Raw genomic sequence first — 18630 nt, 5'->3', positions numbered from 1 at the left:
TGTTTTTACAACAATGTTTTATTCTATTAAATATGAAAGAGCATACATACAGGTGTTATTCTGAGGACATAAATTACACAAGGATTACACGTTCTGTCAGAAAAGCACAATAATGAAACATCTTTACATTTCAAACTTTTCTTGTTAGCTTTTAACAAATGAGTCTATTTCTGTTGCAAACAAGTAACGAGTGCTATTGAACTTTTGCAAATTCCCACAAAAACATCATGCTTAGTAGGATACTTTAAATATTGTAAAGATGAAATCAGAATTAGATTTCTAAATAACAAGATGGAAGAGATTTACTACTTAATCAAGATAAATGACACACTGAAATAGGAGCTGAGACAAAATTGGTCATTCATTAAAAAAAAAAATTCCACTTCAGACACTACATTTGAGTCTGCTTTCCTTACTTGCAGGAATAGTCACTGTGATTATATGCATGAGTAATGAGCAGAACTGGCCCTAAATATTTATAAATGTAACCGTCAAATTTTAGACATGCTGGTTTTCTAGTTCATTAATTTTTCCACTTAAAAAACCCCCCACCTATTAATCTATTTGCTTACGTTTCAAAAGGTTGAAAGCCAGCTCTTCTGTAGAGGGCCAACCAAGCCTAGGTATGATTTCCATGTCTTCCATGGTCATCTGCACATACTGCATCCTAGGTATGTATTTTGGGTCATCCCTGAAGTTACCGGACTGAGTTCCCACTGACTTGTGAGAGCAGTATTAGTCTATGGAAGTCCTAACACATTGTCTTTTTAAACTTCAGGGAAACAGGAATGTAATTTTATCATAATGAAAGCTCTCAGTTCAACACTCAGAAGGCTACTCAGATAAAATACATAATAAGCATGTAGTTTGGGTTGTGTTGCTAGGGATTAACTGAGGTGTTTGTTTTAATATATTAATACAAACATTAACAGAGTGAAACAGACAAGCTAATGTTACTGCAGGCTGTGGTTTAATTTTCAAAAGGAGTAATGAAACAGAATTTCTAAGAATGGTAATTTTTGTAACTAAGGGCTTCACATTTATTTTTAAAACCACAGAATCGGGGTAATATTCCTGATATCTTTCAAAACATTATGCAGAAACACAGCTTGAGCCTGCAAACAGTAGAATATACAAGCAGTCCCAGTGACCTCCAAGGTAAGCATTCTCATGCGGCAAAGAGCTGCAGGAATCTCGTTGCTTTTTTTGGAGAATGCTCAATAAAAGTGCAATATAGTGAAGCAAATAATCTAATTATCATGCTTTCATTATTAGATGAAAAATGTTCAGATATTTTATAATTGTGCCTTCTGTAGGGTCAGTGTTCTGGTTTGAGTAGATTCAGACCACGCTAGAAGAGACGGGCAAGGTACACCCACACATTTTCCTTCCCAGGGTGGTAACACCCCAAAGCAGTTCTATTGTATAATCCCATCTACAGCTACAACATTGTGCTGCCCAGTTTCACACTGCTATTTCTGTTTTGACAAAAGTTGACATTTGTTTTGCTTTTCATTTCCACCCAGGCGTGTTCTCCCTTTCAGCTCGTAGGCACCCTTCCTTTCCCTACCCAGTCTCTTTTCTTCCTGAGATGTCAGAAGTACGTACGTTAAGCTTTGGAACCTGAGAATTTGGAGGTATTTTTTGATACTACAGGGCTGCATTTGTATCATACCATGTTATCTCCTGCTATACTATTACAGTTACAATATAAATCTTCTAACTAGTCGATATCTGATGCCTTTCCCATATAAATAACAAACAACGTACCATTCAGCCACTAATATATGACACTTGCTATAAGAGTGACCTTTACCTTCTGCAAGTCCTCTTTTCCAAACAAATGTGGAGGGATCATTTCCAAAACCCCAGCTACGAAATATTCCTTGAAGTAAACAATTTCACAGTAAAATAAAGAAAAATATATCCAGAAAATAGCACTTTCTCAAAATTAAAGCCTATATACATCAGGAAGTTGAGATTTTTTCCTCCTTCTTTTATCAGTTCTACATTATCTGTAGATAAGCAACGATATCACTAAGAGTTATGAACAGGAAAAACAAGCCTAGTGAAGTAAAAGTGTCATGTCTTTTTCAATACTCTTGAGAGATCAAGGAAATTCAGCATTCAACTTTATTATTATAACTATTTTTAATTAAGGTAGCAAAAGTCTGTTTAAGCTTAATTCCCTGTGGTTTTGAGTATCCAAGACTTAGATCCTTCAATGCACCCTGAGCAAGCCATGCCACTGCACTTATTACCACCTCTGGGTACAAATTAAGTTTTCCATGGATGGGATTCAACCGTGAACTCACTATTTATCCTTCTTGTTTTATGATTTGTTTTATAATTCTTAATAGAGTAAGCTTTTTTAACATTTAACACAAATTTGGTGCTATTCTTTAGCAAGACTGAGCTTTAACTGCAACTGTAATGCACATACATGTATATAAGAATTTATGCGCTGAGTTTAATGTACTAGAACAGAAATATTCAAAACATTAAAACTGTACCTGAACATTCATTTTCTTATCAAGAATCTACACCGAAAAGATGCCAATAAGTGTTATTTAATTTTGCATATTAAACTAAAGAAACACTCCTCTGGATTCATTATAGTTAGCTCCTTTTTCCTATGGAGTGGAAAACTGCCACTCAAAACTTACAAATCTTTGGACAGCTAGCGAGCTCTGATGAACTATTTTCAGCATTCCTATCTGTCAGATTTTTTGATGAAATTAGTATTCTACATTGCATGCTACCAAATGCTATGTCAACAGCTTGTATTTTTATCTTTTGGGGTTTCTTCCCGACTTAACTGAGGTCTAATTCATGGCAACCTCCATGAGAAAAGATAATTGGACTGAGGTGCTTATGACCAAGTGTATCTATTTTAAAGAGAAAGATTATTCTCCATTCACATCCAACAAGTATTCTAGTGATTAGGCCTGTAGAAGTCAATAACAAGTGACAGATCACTATCTTGAACAGTTTCACTCCAGGACTATTTTGAGTTGTGGTTTTTGAAAAGGAAGAATAGATTTTTCTAAGAAAACTTGCTTTCATGTGAGAAGGAGAATTAAACTTGCAAACTGGGAACTTACTTAACTGATGGAAAACAATGCCTGACAAGTGCAAACCCATGAGCAAAATGCAATCATTAAATACTCCGATGATCTCTTCAACTCAAACACTTGCAGCTCAGGTTTTTAAGGTCATCTAAATGCCAAGGGCACAGGTAGGCATTTTTATATACCTCTTTCAACAATTACGTGCCTAATTCCAATTGACTGAAAAGCCTCAACTTTCTGGCAATTTGCTAGATGCCTGTCTGTATCTTTTAAGTTTTTAAGTGAACTTAAAAGCTGGTGCATAGCATGGTAACAAGGACTTTTCACAAATTCAGCTACCTGTAGACAAGTACCACATTTGTGCCATGCAAAGGACTTTTTTAAAAAACGACAGTCGGCAATAATTTTCCACTGTTTGACTCGTACACAGGCCTGAACTGTCTCCTCCTGTTCTGTGAGAAAAGACAACCAAGATCTAGAAACGTTTGCTGGAGCGGGTGGAGGTGCAGGGCTGGAAGCCTATGCTGGCCTCCGGGGTTTCTCAGTGGAAGAGGACGTACAGCATGGCTATATCATCGTGGTGCTGCGTGTATGGATGGTACATAGCATTGTCGAACTTTAATAATGGGCATTTAACAATTGGGACAGTTTAGAGAATGACCTTTCAATTTAATTAAAGCTGTAAAATGGCTTCACATTTCTGGGATTAACCTTTTTAGATGGAGACGGATGTTCCAGAAAGGGATTAGAGTACAAATGAATGGTCCCTCAATTTAGAAACTAAGCAGCTGTAAAAAGAAGGTTACAATTTTGAAACATAATTAAATGGGTCGATTGTATAGTTTCTTACACTGACTTTTAAGTGATACTAAAATATTGTAATATTTTGAGTCATTTAAAGATCTGCTCAGTGTAACATGATTTATGTTTTCCAATACAAAATTGGTGACTAACATTTACTTCAAAAAAACCTACCTGACTTGTTTTGGGAGTGGGTAATTTAAATGTAATGGACAGTAAGATCACTTTTAACTTTGCACTAAATTGCATCAACCTTCTTGCAAACATAAGCTTGTGATTTCTGCATTTCACTCCCTCACTAGCAACTGAAATGTCTCGAGTTAGAAGTATGTGTTGATTATATGTTGATCTACGTTAAATATAGGGTACATAAGAAAAACCTTAGCATGTTTTTTTGAGGGCACCCAACTAAAATCTTTACAAAAGATAAGATAATTATCCATTCTTCAATGTAACAGACACAGATGCCACTTTTATAAATGTACCCTTATGTTCACTCGCCAATAAAATAGTAAACAAATCAACTTTTAAACCATTTTTTATAAATTATTAGAGTTTTTTTACTGACACTCTCCAACAATATACAAAAATAATACTACAAGTGTACCAATCATTCTGACCTACCCCTCATTTCACAGAAAAGTAGAGGTTATGGAAGGATGTTCTTGTAATCAATCATCGCTGTAGATGTCTCCTGCAAATGGTAAGTGTACGTGGCTGCCCGTGACATTGGGAAGTCGAGAGAGATCAGGCAGGTTCTGGATGCGTGACCTGAGTTCTTTCCGTACTTGGGACACTCTGGCTAGCTTGCGTTTGTACTCCTGTAATGCAGAAGAATTCAACGTGAGGCTCTTTTGCTAATACCATCTCTACTACTTACTGCACTTGACGTTTTCCAAATAAAGTATTCCATCTGCAAGTTAGATGACTAAACATCCTTTAACAGGTGAGAACCCAGAGAACTGGGTGTTTTGGAGGGAGAGACATCAGGTCTAGCATTTTCTCAGCATCTGACTTCGGAAGCATAGCCATGGGATTATTTTGCTTTGAATCGTTAAGTACATAAATGCTAAACAAGGAAGACAATCCCAGTTAACACAGCTACACACGTTTCCCCATGCAACTAGTAGAATGGGATTATTCTTAGAAACTGTATTAAGGATAATTGACACACACACTCTACTGTCACTCAGAGTATGACAGGATAAACTTGCTGATGTCAAAGAAGTTACTTTCAGCTCATACTGATGAAAGAATAAAAGCCAACCACATACCACCTAACCAGGCCTGGTGATCAGCCCCACCAAGCTGACCAATCATAAAAGTATTTGTATTAACTTTTATAATAAAAACCATATTGCATCAGTACATTTATGGATCGAACGCTGAGTTTTCAGAAACTTTTAGAACTGGGGACTTAGGATTTCACATTGTGTTGGAATACAGGTCAAACCACTCATAATTCATATATTTAATGATTATGAAGAACTTTTCACATGAAACAACATTATACAAGATAAAGTATTTAACACTGTAAACCAGTGCACTAGAATATAGTTAGTGTTCACCTATTAAGAATACAAGACATAATGGAGAAGAATACCAGCTTGTATAAAATGAAAACAGTTATTCCAAAACGTAGGAAGATCAGGGTACAGTTTACAGGAATATTTACATTTCAAAAACTTGGAAACACATTTCTTTGGAGAGCAGAAGAGACTAAGCATTAGTAGGCAAAGCGGAGCTTCATGAAAATATACTGTAATTCGCAACACAACAAATTCAGATGCTTTCTAGTGCAGCTGCAGGTTTTGCTGCAGCCTGGGAATGACTGGAAATAACAAGAAATAGTTAACATACAACTTGGATAATCAGCCCATGGATAACCAAGATCTCATGATTATAACCACTTCTAAATAATAGTGGGGAAAAAAATCTACATCATCCTATAAAAGTGCCAAATATAAACACTTGAAAGTTCTAGCGAGTATAAAACCACTGTGCAAATGTCTATAAAAGATAATAATGCTATTTACAAGGTCTAAACATAATTTTAAACATTTTTCTATACTGTTAATAGCTGGAGTAAAAAGGGAGGCCAACGAAAAGACCTTTTGGTAGTAGAACCCAATACAGTCGTGCAAATATTAAATACCTGGGGCACGATCACAATTATTGGACAAAGTCCAACACATATAAAACCAAAGTTTGCGACTATTAGCAGCAGTGTGGCCTTCTTACCAAGGGCAGTAAGAGAACCACAACAAATGTTAAATTCTTAATGAGACGGTAATGCATAGCTAAAAAAAAAATAATTAAATCTTTACATAGAAATAGAGAAAAAATGTCCCTGAATTAGGATCATCAATTCCTTGATATCATTTATATTTTAAAATTAAATATTACATACAGTTCAGAGTCTTATGAGATACTAAACACACCGAAAATACTACAGATGCCTAGTCAGCAGAACTGTAAACACTTGGTGACAGTACACAGGGCAAAGCAGCGTTCCTTTTATGATACAGATGACCGAAAAAGTCTTAAAATCGCAAGTCAGTGAGCTGATCCTGTGCAAGAGTCATAGTCCTTTGCCAGCATGTAAAAAGCCAGTAACAGAATACTTCTTCCCCTTTTCACTAACTATTTTAGTCCATATTGCAGAGATACACCCCTGACTATTATTTTAGGGAGTAGATTTTAATGTCAGAGGAAGAGATAGGTTTCGTTGTTTAGTAAAACAAACAATTTGGCAATATACAGAACACTAGGTAACCAGAATCACGATTTTCAGAAGCAGGATGGCTGGAGATCAAGCATTGGGCAACAAGGGCTTTGAGCAAACTTGATGCTAGGAGACCTGGCCTCCGTTGTGAAAGATGTACTGCTGTACTGAAGAGGATGATTAGAACTGTAAGCAGAATCAAAACACCCAAGAGGCCCAAAATTAGTAAAAGAAATTAACTCTAAAATAATTCCAGCAGTTAATTCTTGTAAATCATGTTTGAATCAGCTGAATCCTGATAGTTCATTCTCTGTCAATGAAGAACGTGAAGCAGCAAATCAGTATCCCCTCATAAGCTCGAAGTGTGAAGCTAGGCAAATACGCACAGATCACACTTAGCAGCTATATTCTCACAAGACTTTACTCCAAAACCTGAAATGTGCCTTAAATTAGATTGTCAGTTGCTTGACTGCATTAAAATTCCCTTCAGCTGATAATAAATCATTTCCATAGTAACATCACATTTCTGACATCCAGCATTTTCCATACGCGTTTTGCCTGGGACTTGTTGCCTAGTGAATATCAGCTTGATCAATATTACTGACAGTAGGTCCCTTTTTCTCGCTAAGAAAATGTTCTCATAAATTTAGTTTCCCATATAATAGTCTTCCTCTTGCCAATACCTTTAGTGTAATGCACGCTCTCAGGGAGTCAAAACTTGTTCCTTGTGCCTTCTCAGAAAGTAGAGACCTCTGAGAAAGTTTGCTCAAGGTTTTTATTACAAAACTAAATAAAAAACTACATAAGATTTTATAATTCATTATATTATTGATGCAGTATAAGCTACAGAATGCAATTTTAATACAATTTTGGTAATCCAAAGCATATGTGAGATCTGCGACTACAGGTTAGATGTCCATGATAATCCTCCCTCACAAGTAGAAATATTATTCACCTTATCCAGAGCAGCTCATTTTCCATGACACTCCCAAAACCATGCTAGAAATCACTGGAAATGTCCCATTTTCATGACTGGTGAGCAAGTTCAAAAGAGGGTTGTTTTTCAAGTACAGGAGTTTTAGTAGTTTTGAGGTACTTTCAAATGGGCTGCTTTCACAGCTTGATTCTATTTAAAATCACTAGTCACTTCTGAAAGGGTTTGCTTATGTATTTTTAAGGCTGCTAATATAGTCCTGGCATTACCCAAGTAGTCCTGGACTGTTGGAAAACAAGTATCAAGTACTCATTATCAACAATACTCGTTATATGTACAGCTTTTATTATTTTATCATAAAAGCATGCACATGTACCTACAACCTTTTTCCTCAACGTATACATTGAGAGTGTGACTTAATTAAAGCAGAGGAGCGGGAACGGGGTATCTTGGTGTTACTTCTGATATTGTTGCTCCATTAGAAATGCTGTATACTGTACAACCGAGTATCAATTTACCCATATTGTTGACACTTTTAACTGCAGAAATCCTCATGGAGAATTTCAATTTCATTTTCATTATGTTAAGATATAATTCAAATTACCCCTGTGTAAATGAGGCAAGATTCAAGCTATTTACTTCAAACAGTCAAGGCCAGGCAGAAGTACAATGTCTTCTTTTGCTACAGTGAGCATAATTTGCATTGCTTGCTACCTATGGAGAACTTTACTCTTGGGTTATATGAGCAACCTGATGTACAGAATTAAGTCTCTTCAATTTCTTCAGCAGTCTAAGATAACACTACTTTCAAGCAATAATTTTTTGTACTTCCAGTCATAAAAGTAGGTTTATGAGATAATTAGAAGAACTTATTTTGCTCATTAGAATCCCACTGATTACCACAGTTTCCATTACTTGACAGTGTAGAATATGGATATTTTGTGAAAGCAATGCTAACAACATATGGATTCCACACCCAGATTAATAGTAATTCTCTACCAAATAAGTACCAGGCAAACAAGCCAAATAATTTTTGATTAGACACTACAATCATCATGAATAGTAAAAATGTGGGCAGGCCAAACAGACTCTGTACTGCATAGAGTATTTTCCCTTCCAACTGAAATAGGCTGAAATAGATCTTAATATAAAGTTCCTGCAATTACTGTAGAAAGATGCTACAGCCAAAACAACTTGGAACTTCATGGATATGCTTTCCTTTTACAACATTAATATGATTTAAACCCTCAAGGGATCACTAAGGCTATGGCATGCATCAAAATACTGCGTGGCAGAAAATGTATAGCAAAGTGAAAGAAACAAAGTCTGATTCCAAAGCAAGAATAAAAGGTTTGCAGAAAACACAAATATTTAATCTGCACCCTTGTTGGCTACAGAAAGAAAGGTAAGGTGGAAATCAATACTCTCAATAGAGAAAAACAAAACCCAAAAGGCTTAAAGGCTTTTAAGGTGTTGAGGGCGTGTGTGTACTTCAGCATCCATGGCCTGTATATATATCTGGTATTTAAAATTGAGGTATCTGACTTTCTAGGTCCGTTCCAACCTTCCGATTTCAGGTGCAGATGTCAGAGCTGTGTCACAGAGCAAAGGCTTCTCACGCACTGTGTCCAACAGCACAGAAACCACTAGAAATCGTCAAAGGCTCAGATGAAGGCAAATGGCATGTGATACCCTGATATCTAGGTTTTGAAGTTCAGAAACACAGGATGTGTACGTGTGACTCCACCTTGTTAAAATCTAATGCCTCACCCAGTCTGGGTATTTTTCTGCAAGCAAGACTGACAACCAGGCTTGAAGGAGTCAGATAAGCCTCACTATGACTCTGGAAAACAGATCAGCAGGGTTAAATTTTGTGCTGCCTTTAAAAATTTGGCATGGCTTATGTTCGTCACCAGTATGATTAAAGGCTCAACCTATTTAACAGTGTTAAGGATGAACAAAACCCTGAAATAACTTTCATTTAAGACTCTGAACAGAGTCTGAACACATATATATGCTTCACACACACACACATGGTTGAAAAATCAAGGACAGTTATGACAAGATTAGGAAAGGACTGACTTGGCTAATCTTCCATTACACATTTTGCCTGTTTACTAGAAAACAGATTTTTGGAAGAAAGCTTCAACTTTCAAGTATGCTATCATCTATCAGTTTTCCATTAGGTCTTACTACATTTAGAGCAAAATAAATAGCACTGAAACAATGAGCACCTACCTAGTAACTGCTTTGTTTATTTCTTATTGTTCTATGCATTGCCCCATGCATTACTTACTGTACGCATAAGTTTGTACACAGATTTACTAATACTTTCATAGGTTTTCTAATGCCATACTTCACCATTACAAAACACAATTTATTCTTCAGAAAACTTCTTTGAGCTGAGAAATCAAAATGAAATGCATCCTCTGAGTATCCCATTTTTCTTAGTACTTAAAATTACCAAGAACTTAATTTAGAAAATTTATGTTGAAGAATTAAGTTAAAATATTAGACTCCTCAGCTTGTCTGCAAATGAAGCAACAGGAAGCAAGGAACTCAGAAGTCTGAAACCCACAAACTAAATTAGTGACCATCTGGGGAAAGTTTGATTAAGTGACTTTGTCTACCATTAACTGTTATGCTGTGGTACAGACAGGAATACACTGCAGATCTTCAAATCATAAATTCCTGAGTGCAGCAGTAGTAAACAGGAATAAAGCATTTTACCAGGACATTTCCCATCTGAAGAAATGTGAAGTTCTTCACAGTGGTCACAAACTACTCTTCCCTTTCCTTGAAACTTCTTTGTCCAGCTCCTTCCAGCCTAAAACTGGGTCTCAACTCTCGTTGACCCCAGACTTGACTCCTGGACTCCATCTCCATTCCTTGAACACTGTTCCTAGAACCAAACTCTTTGTCCAGCAAGGCTGTTCAATGCCTCTCAGACTCCTGTCATGCCTGTATTCACATGCTATACACACAACTCACAACTGGTTTTTGCCTAACTGTTCCCATTTCCTTCCTTTCTGGCTCCATATCTGAATTCCTCTCACTCCAATCATTTTGTCTATAGTTTTGGCTGCATCTGGTTCCAGTACAAGCTATTTCTCCCCACTCCTATACTCAGCCTGTCCCTGTTCTCTGCCTATGTAATATCTCCATCAGATCTCTCTATCACCTCATACCCGTTTTTGCTTCCATTCTCTTAGTCCAAAGGAATTCCAGTTCCTCCCATTTCAGTCCTACTTGACGTTATTCTTTTCTGGCCGGTCACTCCCTTCCTTCTCAGCCAGCAGATCTCCTATTCCATTCTTTACTCTAACGTCTAGTCCTGGATCCCTTCCTAATCTCTGCAGCCTCTGGTGCCAAGTTCCATGGGAACTTGTCCAAGTTTTGCATTCAAACCCATCGGCTTCCACCTCCCGATTACTTAGACTCATGGAAGCCATGGACAACCCACCCATGGAAGAATTTCTCTGCTCTCGTGTCAGGTGCCTGGCCCATAGTCAGCCTAGAGAACAACTGTATACAGTTGCAATTGCAGAAGAAATCTTCTTTAGCCCAAGCTGGAAAACTCTCTGGCGGAGAAGCTCTTCATGGAAGTTAGTAATGTTTTAAGAAACCTCTGATGAGCCTAATAAAAGTAAGACTTTTCCAAAGGCTTGTAATTTCATTAAATTCAGGTTGATTTTCATTAGTATATCAAAATGCATGTCCCTGACAGAAAGAAGGATTTCTCCATTCCATAATACTCCCAGAAAGAACATGAATTATGTCACCTCAAAGAAAAGGTCATCTTTTAAGATTATTTTATTACACACTTGTCCATAGCTTTATTCTTGAAGATTGTGTTGGCAAAAAGTTGGTCAATGTTTGGGAAAGCTAAAGAAAACAGGGACTTACAAGCTTAATTACCAGGAGTATTACTAGGCTTACTTAGTTTATATTTACCTCCATTCAATCATAAAGGTTCCACAGTGATGAATATTAATTTATAAAATAAATTACTATTTAAAGACATTGATTTAATTAGAGAATCTATATGGCACAATGATTTAATTTAAAGCATTTCAGGATGGCAGATATGAGCAGCAGCAGCTTGAATGAAAGATGCCTGCTTGAGGTTAAATTTGGTCTCCTTGTGTTTTATTATCTGATACAGCATTTTTATCTGGTTGAAAATTTAGCCATTATAATAAACTCAAAGCTACACACTTCCAAGAGATGTTTAAATTACACTGAATTCTTAATTTTCAAATCTTGGCTGACAGAATGAAGTTCTGGAGAACTTCTGATGACAAGCAATCAGGCACTTCAGAACAATTCTGAGCAATTCAAGTTGATACTCTACACGGACACACTTACAAGGGATAAAGCAGAACAGTTTTGAAAATAATAAAAAAAATTAAATGGCTGCAGGCTTAGTGATAGCTTCTTAAAGTTTCACCTATTCACAAATGATATGAAGGAAATCCAAATTAAATGATATCAGGGTTCAATTTTGAAGGAATCTATGAATGAAAAATTTTGATGGTCTATAGAAAAAACCCACACCTTTGGCAATGCATTTAAGAGGAGTTGCGTAAAGTCTTCAGGCTCAAGTATTTACTGTACCTAACGGCTGAACGGTAAAAACTGCGTACATCAGACTCGCATTCCTCCTTTCACGCAACCCTCGCCTGCAGGTCATTACAACAGTCTCAGTTCCAACTTCAGATTCCACATGTGCAATTCATCTTTCTGAAGCTAATGCTGTGGGTGTCGAACCACAAAAATGTGGACTTTGATGTTCATTATGTAACAAGCACATCTGAAAGTTTGAGAATTCTGTAAAGCCAAGACTACATGTAACTATTTTGAAGATGAAAAGTGAATCTGAGAATGAAAGTAACACTGCAGGTCACTAGGCAGGGGATTTACCTATAGCTAGCCAAGAGACAACTGTTTCAGATCCTTTTCTTTTGTCAAAGACAGATCTACATAAAGTAGAAGCATGAGACCTAGTTCTATCGTAGCAAGGCTAAGTACTAGTAGCAGTCTAAGCAGCAGAGAGCTTAAAGCAGGCTAACATATATAGCTTTTGCAGCTGCAGTGTAGAGCCACTCAGTGTTAAACTGTGAGCAAGAAAGAAAGTGAATGAGAAGTGTTTGAACCAAGTGTTTTATTGACCTGAGATTGGGTATTAGCTATATTTCAAGTGAAATAAATAAAAGAAATACAGATAGAGGACCTCAACTTTCTGCTACAGATGAGCCTAGGCTGCTGAGCTTGTTCATTTAGGTAATCGATCAGTGCAGGTCTATCTGTGCAAAACTGGTCTTGGACATTTTGCATAAGCTCTTCAAACTAATTCTTCGGTTCTTTGGTTTTTTTAATTTTTTATTTTCCCAGTTCATAAATGACTCCTATCCAACCTGAAGAAACAGATGTGAAGGACAACCACCTTACAATTCCAGAACAGTCTTACCTGAAAAGCATGTGGCTATTTCTTAAAGAGATTTTTAAAGAATGGTTCTCAAAATAAGCCAAGAAATGCCAGGGGGTCATCCAATGTGTGTATACACTAATAAATTTCATCAGCTAGACAGTTTTGTATTACACTTGTCAAGTCATTCTCACAATTTCATTAAGTAGGTTGAAACATCTATTTTAGAGACATGGACTCTAAAGAAGAGGATTTAGTTACAGCTCAAAGATACGCATTCACAAGCCTGATTTGCTTTAATGGTAGTTGAAAGTGCTCAGCGTCACTTGAGAATTGCAACTATAGTTTACATGACTCATGAGAATAATTATCTGTGTAAGACAAACTGTTGATATGCTGCATGGTAATTTTGTTTTCCTCTCCTTTCGGGAGTGTGAAATAGATACTTCAAATGCAGCGTTCAGCAATGGGGATGGGAGCACAAGAAAGGTAAAGTTGGAAAGGGAGAACTACACGGCAGCAGTAGATATTCTGACTTACTTTTGAAACTGCCCCTCATAGGTCCTGTAGCAATATCTCCAATGAAAACTACCATGCATGATGTAAGCAACCAACCACACCCCTCCTACAGCCAACAAGAAAGGAGCAGAATCTTAAATTTCCTAACAATGCACACAGATACAAGTTCCATCTTCTAAAAAACAGTGCGTATCCTCAAGCTTTAGTATTAAAATACTATGATAAGAAAGTTTTGCATAAGGTAAGCCATACCAATAGAGAGCACAGAACAATTACAAGAAAAATTCACAATGTAAACGTCTCTTATCAAACAACCAACTTCAAGCAGCAAATTTGGCCCACCTGCCCCTTTTTTACATTATTTACCCTATTCTGAATCACTCAAATAGCTAGTTTTATTTTATAATAAAAGGGGGTAAAAAGAGGTTGTCAGAGCAGAAATTATGAGCAACCAGAGAAGAAAAAGTCTAGAGAAAAAGCAGAACAAGTAAAGAGCATTAAAAAGAACACGGAAAGCCATTTACAGTGTTTTCCCTGAAGTTTTCTTTCCCATTATGAACTATTTTCCTCCCAAAAGCCTACACCTTGCAATAACCCCACTAATGCACATCCTTCTGTGATCTACTGATAAAAGAAAACATGTGTCAGAGGTTAGCAATCATTTCTAAAATGTCTTAGGTTTTTAAAGCATCTTTCATCCATTCAAGCCACCTGTGTTTCATAAAAAGGTCTTTAAAATTATTATTCTGGTTTTTATAGAAGCTCTAAGAGTACCTGTGGGGTTTTCTGTTTTGTAGGTCTGTATTTCTATCCAGCTGTGGATGAAGTGACCTTGGAAGATCAAGTCATCAGGAGAACATAGTAAGTTAAATGTTAAAGTAATTTATTACTAAGGTATTTACAAATGAAATCACAAGTAATTCAGTAGATGTGTTACAGAGGAAAAATGCAAATAATGTAAAAAATTCTTTCATTCTTTCAATTTTCATCCAGTTTTTAATAAATGTGTAATTTCAGAATCGAGGGAAACACAGGGAAGAATCATTGTTTGCAAAGTACAGCATTTTAGATATTCCTGATAAAGATTCTAATGACTGAGATTTCTGACTATCCAGTAGGCAGAAATAAAATATCTAAACACAGCTACTCTTCTTCATCAGTTCCTTTGCTGTATTTCCCAAACTAGTTATTTGGGTGTCCACAGTGTTGAAAAAAATGGAATTATACAAAGTAGTAAATCACTCAAATTCTCTGTTTTGCCATGTGCTTCTTGCATGTCAGTATGCAAGTCACTTGGGTACATTTTCACTGGGTACATCAGTGTTTTTTTCGTATGACACACACTCCAAATTTCTCCCTTATTCATACAAAATCCACTCTCACAAACTTGATGCTGTTTTAAATTTATATCAAAGGTTCCAGAGAAAAACTCAGGCTCTACTGCCATTTGTACACACTAAAATAAGAACCTAAAATCTTTTAAAATGTTCTTTTTCCTTACAGTACCTCAGGAAAGCAGACAAGTACGTGGGTTTTATCAGATTTGATGTCCAAATTACAAAATAATTACATCTGTCTCATTTCACTGGTGAGCTGCTTCAAATTCCCTGAGAAAACAAGACCTGAAGTAGCAATGGAGACTGTATTCTTGCTGCAGAAAAGGGCTTACCATTGTGGCAAATTGAATCGAATACAAATTGAATATATGTGGCTTGTAGGACAATTTAAGATTTTTTTTAGAATAATTATCCATCTCTTCCCTACCTGTTCAGTAAACTTAAGACTGGTCTGTCCATAAACTCGTGCTTCCAGATCTCTCATAAACATGAAGTTTAAAAGAAAAAATAAAAATAAACTACACCTAGCATCTGACGACTGGGACTTACATCAACAGAAACAAAAGCAGCAGGTCTGAACCTGCAGCTGAACTTCAGGCAAGAGCTGGATCGACTGGCTGGCACAGCAAAACCAGCCTGCCAGGACATGTTTTAAGATTTCTGGTCTGCTGGACATAATCAGTTGCGGAGTAGAGGAAGTGTTTATGAAGAACAACATAAATGCCCTCTGGGTGTATGTTTCCAGCCTGCTATGAGATACAGGGCCGATTAAACCATGACTTATAATAAAATATAGACTTGTACCCAAACTTAAGATACCGTCTTAAAGAGCGACCGTAAAAGTCACTATGCATTTAGATTTTTTAAATTTTTTCTTTTTTAAAGGTCTCGCCTTACAAAAAGAAAAAGGTAATTTCTCTACTGGCAACCTGCAGACCCACCTGCAAGTGAAAAAAATCAAGCTAGCCAGGCACTGCAAGCTGAAGGGGCTTAGCAGCCCAAACGAGTCCCCCAGTGACTCCTAGCCAGCTCTAGCAGGTCCTTGATGCTGCAACAACACAGCAAGAGGAGCCTTGGCTGAGAGGGCAAGTAACTGCTGATAGCACGGAGAGCACAACAGTCCCCCCCCTTTCACAGCTAAAAAGAACAAACCACAAAACCGTGCTTTTGCCATGGTTCAGGGAAAGTGACTTGCTCGCAGCTATGTTATCAAGAAGAGTCAAGGCAATGGAGCCAAGGAAAAGCAGCAAAAAACCCTCCCAACAGTCATTCATATGTAGGTTGATATCTGCAACTACGTAGGGCGTATTTCACTACATTGCCACATCAACTGAACTTCGGAGGAGAAAGTTCGTTGTGCAACATGGCAAAAGGTGTGTGATGTAGCATAAAAGTATGCTAGGTACTCAAATATTGGAAGAAAAAGTATTGTTAAACACACGTGTGCAATGAAAAAGTGGGCAATGTGCTTTAACAAGTAAGTCTGTATGCAGCAGCATAAGAGAAAGCTTTTCTGCCATTAAACATTTTGCAGGCTGTGTAGAATGTATCTCCTGCAGAAATTGCTTTAATGCAAGTTTGGACCTTGCAGAGTTGTCAGAATTGTACAGTATCTCCCCCTCCCACTAAGGCACGGAAAGCCTGCCTGCTCTCCCTCACAACAGTTCGTCTGTGCGTTTACATTTTTCACTGACAGCTTTGTTTTTATTGCAGCTCTAATGAAATTCAGTATTTTCCAGCAACTTTCTCCTACTGAAACTTGGGTGCTGGCTCACATGCAGAAAATAAAATTGCTCTAAATCATAAATTACATAATACAATTATGATTTCTTAAATTAACAAATACATATTTAAATGCTAAGCCTTTATCAATGCAAATCTGGAGTTTGTGCTCAGCATTTTATAACTGAAGATAGCTAAAACCTAGATTATACATCACAGTCTTTACTTTTGGTATTTTTAAGAGTAGCTTCTGTGAACTCTCTTGCTCTTTGGAGATGTGAGCTATTCAGACACCAGAAGACAATGAAGACTTACAAGCAACTCTAAAACTGAAGTTCAAGTGATCAAGATTATTCTACAGCTCACATATGGAATGACCCTCAGAAGCCCAAGAATTATTGCTGTTTAACAGAAGCATAAAGTTAAAGCCTACAGCTGCTACTAAGTGTGTACAATTCTTCTGATCATGTTCCATGAAAAGAACATTTAATTTTCCACTGACTACAGTGGCTGTTATCCAGCATGGCTTCAAGGATTTGGGGCTAGGATATTTGCCAAGTTGTACATGCATACACACAGTGCAGAGGACACGAATGGAATAAATGAGATGCTCCTGGTCAGCACAGTGACAGGAAGTTTCTCCATCTTGAACCATAAGATTTGAAAAAAAAAAAAAGCTAATAATTATTTTATGTTTTGCATATACATCAAACCAACAATTTTCAACTACCTGGCTTGAAAGCAGTCGCATGATCCTTTGAGTGCAATCTTAGCAACACTGATTAGCCCAATAATAAAGCAGCACCCCTCTAGGACTCAAGGATTAGCACTAGGTGTAACAGGTCTACTGGAGTGTGGGTTGGGAATAAAGGAAGATCTCGGTGTTCCACAAAACTGGCCTGGTTTCTTCTCTCTGCATAAGGCAGAAGACACTAATCAGCCAGGAGGTTAAAAAAAAAAGAAGTTTCAGGGTGCTTCTTTCTAGAAATGCTGAGAACATGGGTACAAAACGGCTGCAGAAGAAACAGCCCATTACATTTTCAGTGGTATTAGGATGACTTTCACTTACAGGCATTGCAGCAAGAGAACGCATTGACAATCCATATAAATTACCGGTGAGAAGCTAGCCAGGAAACCAAAGGAGTAGTGGTTTAAAGACTACTTTCTGGAGGATAGCCTAGTCATGTTACATTTCTTGCTGCTATCTGTGTTCTAAGACAGCACTATTACACAAGAAGAAATCCAGAAAACCAGGAATTATTAGTTCTTGAGAGGAACATGTCTGAAAAAGTTCATGCAGATTCCCCAGAACCAAACCAGCACATAGTGACTGTACTTTCTGGTTTGGGTTTGTACCTGCATCACTGTTTCTGCTTTATTCCACAACCTTTCAGCCTTAGGATAAAAAGGCTTTGAGATAACATTGCTGAGCAAGAACACCTGATTTCTTCCACAGATAAGAATATTATAAATAGGGACTTTCCATTCCATATCTTCAGATAATGCCATAGCTAAGCACAGTCATTGTGTTATGGCCAAAAGAGCAAATTAATAGGTATACACATAGACAAAATTTAATTCTCTCTACAGAGGTTGCATCTAATATCATCCTATGCCAAATGATGGGAATGGCACTCAATTCACTACATGACCTGTGATGGCAAGCACAAGAAATGCCCAGCTTTCAAGATGGCATGCTAAACTGTTTTGCTAAACAGTCAGCGTACAGAATACTAATTGCAGTGGTACAGCTTCTACATCTAAATTGTTTAAAACTAAAGGTTGTTTAAAGTACCACTGGTTTAAAAAACAACAGCAGCTACAAAAATCACCACCAACAACAAAAACAAGATTTCCTAGGGCAGAAGGCAGAAAATGGGGAAAGAGGAAAACATGATTTACTGACACCAATGCAGTATCCGTCACTTACATTGGTTATTATGGAATCACAGATGAGTGAAAGGCTGAAAAGATATGACTGGAAGCTACCCATCAAGTATCAGTTTAACTCAATGCCTGATTTTTCTGGATGCCAAATGATTATCAGTATCTGGGATAAATCTGGTATGATGATGGCACAGCTCGCTCACTTC

At 37.1% G+C, this 18630-nt stretch overlaps 1 protein-coding gene across 1 annotated transcript in view; it reads right to left on the bottom strand.

The window, feature by feature from the left end:
* Positions 1–18630, bottom strand: part of RPRD1A (regulation of nuclear pre-mRNA domain containing 1A) — a 46704-nt gene continuing 28074 nt past the window's right edge. The window contains exon 7 of the mRNA XM_052786827.1: positions 1–4693. Within this exon, the coding sequence (XP_052642787.1) occupies positions 4544–4693 (150 nt within the window). The 3' untranslated portion in view covers positions 1–4543. The remainder of the gene's footprint in view (positions 4694–18630) is intronic.

Source organism: Harpia harpyja, chromosome 5, assembly GCF_026419915.1.
Source record: "Harpia harpyja isolate bHarHar1 chromosome 5, bHarHar1 primary haplotype, whole genome shotgun sequence".
In the NCBI taxonomy this organism is placed as follows: domain Eukaryota; kingdom Metazoa; phylum Chordata; class Aves; order Accipitriformes; family Accipitridae; genus Harpia; species Harpia harpyja.
Note: the sequence above shows the minus strand (reverse complement) of the source record. Positions and strands in the feature narration are given on the sequence as shown.